The 5,606-nt window shown below is 46.4% G+C and overlaps 1 protein-coding gene across 1 annotated transcript; it reads right to left on the bottom strand.

The window, feature by feature from the left end:
- Positions 1 to 3,702: 3,702 nt before the first annotated feature.
- On the bottom strand, positions 3,703 to 4,787 carry LOC100684235 (40S ribosomal protein SA-like). Its single transcript, XM_038546178.1, is given in 1 exon segment — positions 3,703 to 4,787. A coding segment is annotated over 1 exon segment (885 nt). The 5' UTR covers positions 4,692 to 4,787; the 3' UTR covers positions 3,703 to 3,806.
- Between the last annotated feature and the right edge of the window lie 819 nt (positions 4,788 to 5,606).

Raw genomic sequence — 5,606 nt, 5'->3', positions numbered from 1 at the left:
TAAGGTATTGCTAAGTGACATTCTAGAGTCTCATGATGGAGTACTATCCTCCTGGCCACTCTGGATTCCAGGGCAGATCCAGGTTTTGCAGGGAGAACCCTGAAGCTTTGACAATATGGGGAGGCAGGGGCGAGAGGCTCTCTTGAAGGAAGAGAAAACACAATTACAAAAACGAAAATTAGGGCAGCCCCGGTGGCACAGTGGTATAGAGCCTTGAGAGGGGCCTTGCTTCACAGTACCTCTACAGGTGCTCAGAGCCTGTGGATTCTCCTCCCTCATCCTCTATAACCCAAGGCCAGCCACTCGAGGAGCAGAGGAAGGTGGGAGCAGGTGGTGTCAAGAGCATGGACTCGGAGGTCAGACAAACCTGGGCTGGAATTCCAGCTTAGTTATTTCCTGTGACTAACAAGTCATTTCATTCATAAACCTCAATTTTCTCATCTGTAAAATGGGCAGGATAATATTTATCTCCTCAGAATCATGGTAGAAATTAAGTAAAATAATAACATGTAGAGTAGTTAGCACAGTGCCTGATATATTGGAAATACTCAATAAATGGTATGCATGACATGCCATAAGCATTTGGTTTATGATTATAATAATCATCCAAAATGATTCAATTTCACTTCAAATGGCACTTCTTCCAGGAAGCCCTGTCTTTTAAAAAATCAAACTATAACATGGGGTGCCTTCCAGTTGGAAGAGCATGTGACTCTTGATCTCAGGGTCTGAGTTCGAGCCCCATGTTAGATGGAGATTATTTTATTTTTTATTTTAATTTTTAAAAAAGATTTTATTTACTTATTCATGAGAGGCAGAGCCACAGGCAGAGGGAGAAGCAGGTTCCCTGCAAGGAGCCCGATGCAGGACTTGATCCCAGATCCTGGGATCACACCCTGAGTCAAAGGCAGATGCTCAACCACTAAGCCACCCAGGCATCCCAGATGGAGATTACTTTTTAAAAATCTTTAAAAATTAAAGTGGGGAGCCTGGGTGGTTCTGTCGTTTGGGCGTCCAACTCTTGATTTTGGCTCAGGTCATGATCTCAGCGTCCTGGGATCAAGCCCCACCTCCCCCCAGCATCAGGTTCCCTCCTCAGTGGGGAGCCTGCTTCTCCCTCTCCTTCTGTGGCCCTGCATGCTTGTGCTCTCTCTTGCTCTCTCTCAAATAAATAAATAAAATATTTAATTAAAAAAAGAGTTCAGGCTTTGGGCTCAGACATGCCTGGTTCAAGTCCTGGTTTGGCTGGGAGTTTGCTATGTGCCCCAGGATGTGCTATGTCTTAGTATCTGCATCTGTAAAGCATAGAAATCATCATACCTACTAGATAGAATTTCGAGGGAAATTAAATGAGATATTGTGCTTAAAGCATTTGGTAAACAAGGGGGCCCAGGAATTGGCAGGTGCTATTTTTATTCATGTCTATTATATTCAGCCCGTCCCATACCCATCCTGGAAGAACCCCAGAGACTCCACAGCTCTGACCTGAACTATTACCCTAGCCTCCCTTGGTGCCTTCACCTCTGAGCTGGCCTCCTCTCAGCTACTAAGTGGGCTGTGCCAGAATGGCCATGGTTGGGTCACGGGGCCTTCCCTGGTGCTGTTGCTTTGGTTCAGGATTTGCCCCATCATCCCCCCCTCCCCACTTCCCATGCAAACTCAGTTCAGCCTCAGTGTCAGCTTTGCCTTTCTTTTTTTTTCTTTTTAAAGATTTTATTTATTTATTCATTTGAGACAACACACAGAGAGAGAGAGAGAGAGAGAGAGAGAGAGAGGCAGAGACACAGGCAGAGGGAGAAGCAGGCTCCATGCAGGGAGCCCGACGCGGGACTTGATCCAGGGTCTCCAGGATCATGTCCTGGGCTGAAGGTGGTGCCAAACCGCTGAGCCACCGGGGCTGCCCAGCTTTGCCTTTCCTAAGATTCCTTTCCAGATCCCTGGCTGGACTGGGTGCCTCTCCTCAGGCCTCATTGCCTCCCTGTCCCTGCCCTGGTTCATCCTGGCACTGCATCTATAGGCTCACCCTGGAGTGCTCAGTACCTGGCAGAGTGCCCAGCACACCACAGACACCTGATGAATGTTTATTAAATGTGAAATGGATAAATAAATAAATGTCACTTCAATATTTGAAAATCTTCCATGGTTTCTCATGGAGAGAGAGAGAGAGATGAAGTCCAAACCACAGAGTACTGTGTTCAACTGTCCATCCTTACCTCCCACATGGCACAGTTTGGATTCTGGCCCTTTCTCTTGTTGGCTGTGAGATCTTGGACAAATGGCTTGGTTTTCTCATCTATAAAACGGAGATAATAATAGCAAATAACTCATAGGTGACCATTAGGGTTCAATGAATTGATATATGTAAAGAGCTTGGAATAGTGATTGACACACAGTATGTCCCACACTAACTTGCTGTTGTCTTGCATGGCCTGCCCTCCCCCTGCTCCTCCTCATCACTCTTCTGCTGGGGGAGGGGCAAGGACCTGGTGGCAGGACAGCTCCCTTTCTTTACCAGTCCTTTGTTTACTCAGCCCTACCCTTGACTCTCACCTTCCAAAATACTTGGCACCAATGAATCCTGAGCTTCCCCAATGTTCTGTGGTTGAAGATTCTCTTTTTGAAGATTCATATTTCCACCTCCTCTTCTCTATGCAGTCATTAACCTTTAGCCACATGCTGTTCACCTTCCAGAGTTTTGTCACTATGCCTCACCTCTCACTCCCTCCTTTTTCTGTTTCTTGTGTCCTTTTTACGTTTTTGTTTTTCCAATATTTTTTTAAAGATTTTATTTATTTATTCATGAGAGACACAGACAGAAAGCGAGAAAGAGAGAGGCAGAGACACAAGCAGAGGGAGAAGCAGGCTCCATGCAGGTAGCCTGACATGGGACTCGATCCCGGGAACCCTGGGGTCACGCCCTGGGCCAAAGGCATGCACCAAACCGCTGAGCCACCCAGGCGTCCCTCCAATTTTTTTTTTTTAAGTAGGTGCCTTGCCCAATCTGGAGCTTGAACTCACATCTTGGAGATCCAAGAGTCACATGCTTGGGCGCCTGGGTGGTTCAGTGGTTGAGCATCTGCCTTTGGCTCAGGTCATGCTCCCAGGGTCCTGGGATGGAGCCCCACATCTGGCACTCTGCTCAGTGAGAAGTCTGCTTCTCCCTCTCCCTCTCCCCCTCCTTCAACTTGTGTGCTCTCTCCCTCTCTCTCAAATAAATAAATAAATAAAATCTTAGGGGATCCCTGGGTGGCTCAGCGGTTTGGCGCCTGCCTTTGGCCCGGGGCGCGATCCTGGAGTCCTGGGATCAAGTCCCGCATCTGGCTCCTGGCATGGAGCCTGCTTCTCCCTCCTCCTGTGTCTCTGCCTCTCTCTCTCTATCTCTCTCTCTCTCTCTGTGTGTGTGTGTGTCTATCATGAATAAATAATTAAAAAAAAATCTTTAATAAATAAATAAATATCTTAAAGCAAAACAAAAAACTATTGCAAAAAAACAAGAGTCACATGCTCTACCAACTGATCCAGTCAGATACCCCTATTCTTTGTGACTTTATGGATTTAAACTTCTAATAATTCCCCTGCTGTTGCTTTAGCAGCGTTTCAGGAGTAACAGGATTCCACATTATATAACGAGATCTATTTTTCTATAAACAAAATTCTGAAGCAAAACATTAATTGTTCTTTTTTGGAGGAGGGGCACATGGGAATTTGCTTTATTGCTTGGCTGTTGGTTTTCTTGTTTTGTTTTTAGAAACTGTTTATTTTCTGCCAACCTTATTTCCATTTTGTTGCTTCTGTGGAAGAGCAGCTTAAGACCACTCAGTGGTTGTTCCTACCCATTCAGCGGCCTGAGCAGTGGGAGCTGCAGAGCAGTCTTCAGTGGCTGGCTGAGCGCTCCTGTCTTCAGCAGGGAACTGCTGAATAGGCATAGAGGGCACCTGCATGCCTTCAGACCAGTCTGCAACTTCAGGCTGAATAGCAGTGAACTTAGGAGCTGGAGCCGTCCATTCACCCTGAAATTCCTCCTTAGTCACAGCCTTTTCATCAGTGGCCTGTTCTTCCTTTTCAATCTCTTCAGGATCTCTGTAGAAGTAGAGATCAGGCATGACTTCCCATGGGTGCTCGCAGGAAATGGTGCCATGCATGCACAGGACTTCCCGGGCTAGCATCCACCCCATCAGACCCACCGAGTGAGCTCCCTTGTTGTTGCAAGGGATGCAATGTCCACATAGGACAGAGGAGAGTCTGTTACACAGAGCAATGGTAGGCAGGTTAATGTAAGATGCCTCTGTGAGAGGCTGGTGGTCAGTCCTGGGATCAGTAACCACCGGAAGCCTTGGCTCTCGGAAGGCTGCCTGGATCTGGTTAGTGAAGGTTCCAGGAGTGAAGCGGCCAGCAATAGGAATGGCTCCAGTAGCAGCAGCAAATTTCAGCACAGCTCACTGGCCAGTATTCCTGGATGATGTAACACCGACATCAGCTGGGTTTTCAATGGCAACAATGGCACGAGCTGCCAACAGAAGCTTCTCCCAGGTTCTCTTCAGATTTATGATGTAGATACCATCACCTTTCCTTTTGTAGATGTACTGTTCCATTTGGAAGTTAAGGTTGGTGCCACCTAAGTAGGTTCCTGCTGCAAGGAATTTGAGGACATCCTCCTCCTTCATTTGCAGAACATCAAGGGCTCCCGACATTGTTAAAGTTTCCCTTTAAAACAATGATGGGAACGCAAAACAATGCCGTATGGACCCTTCCCTGGGTAGCGCGGAAAGGCGTTTTGCTGTGTTTTAAAAAGGGTTTTGTTTTTAAAAATAGAGGTTCTGGGCAGCTCCTGTGGCCCAGTGGTTTAGTGCCGCCTTCAGCCCAGGGTGTGATCTTGAAGACCCCAGATCGAGTCCCATGTCAGGCTCCCTGCATGGAGCCTGCTTCTCCCTCTGTCTGTGTCTCTGCCTCTCTCTTTCTCTCTGTGTCTGTCGTGAATAAATAAATAAAATCTAAATAAATAAATAAATAAATAAATAAATAAATAAATAAATAATAAAATCTTTTAAAAAAAAATAGAGGTTCTCCCCTATTCAAAAAAGTGCCCTTGATCCTGATCTGTGGTTCATCTAGCTGTTCTTTTGCTATTCCGTCTCTTTGCACCCTTGGCTCACCTGTACTTCTTTGGCCATTTCCCTCCTGCCTCTTTCTGGTGTCTACTCCTCTTGCTCAGCCTTAAACTGAGTGTCCTTCACATAACCAACCCTAGGCACTTGTATCATCTCAGTCACTATTGCTGGTGTCATCCATAGCCTATGAGCTGACAGGGACACCAGATCTGGCTTCTGACTTTGAACTCACATCCAGTGGCTTCCCACTGAAGCCCAGCCTGCCTGTCTTTCCCCTTTAAAATGCAACACTAGAGGTTCCTGGGCGATTCAGTCACTCAAGTGTCTGGCTCTTGATCTTGGCTCAGGTCCTGATCTCGCTATTGTGAGTTCAAGCCCACGTTGAGCTCCACGCTGGTTATGGAGCCCACTTAGAAAATAATAATAATACAATAAAATAAATAAAATGTAAAACTATCCTCTGCCCTTCCCCAGTCCTACTCTTGATCACTCTACTAT

The sequence above is a fragment of the Canis lupus genome, chromosome 9 (genome assembly GCF_011100685.1).
Source record: "Canis lupus familiaris isolate Mischka breed German Shepherd chromosome 9, alternate assembly UU_Cfam_GSD_1.0, whole genome shotgun sequence".
NCBI classification, from domain to species: Eukaryota; Metazoa; Chordata; class Mammalia; order Carnivora; family Canidae; genus Canis; species Canis lupus.
This window is presented reverse-complemented; position numbering and strand designations above follow the sequence as displayed.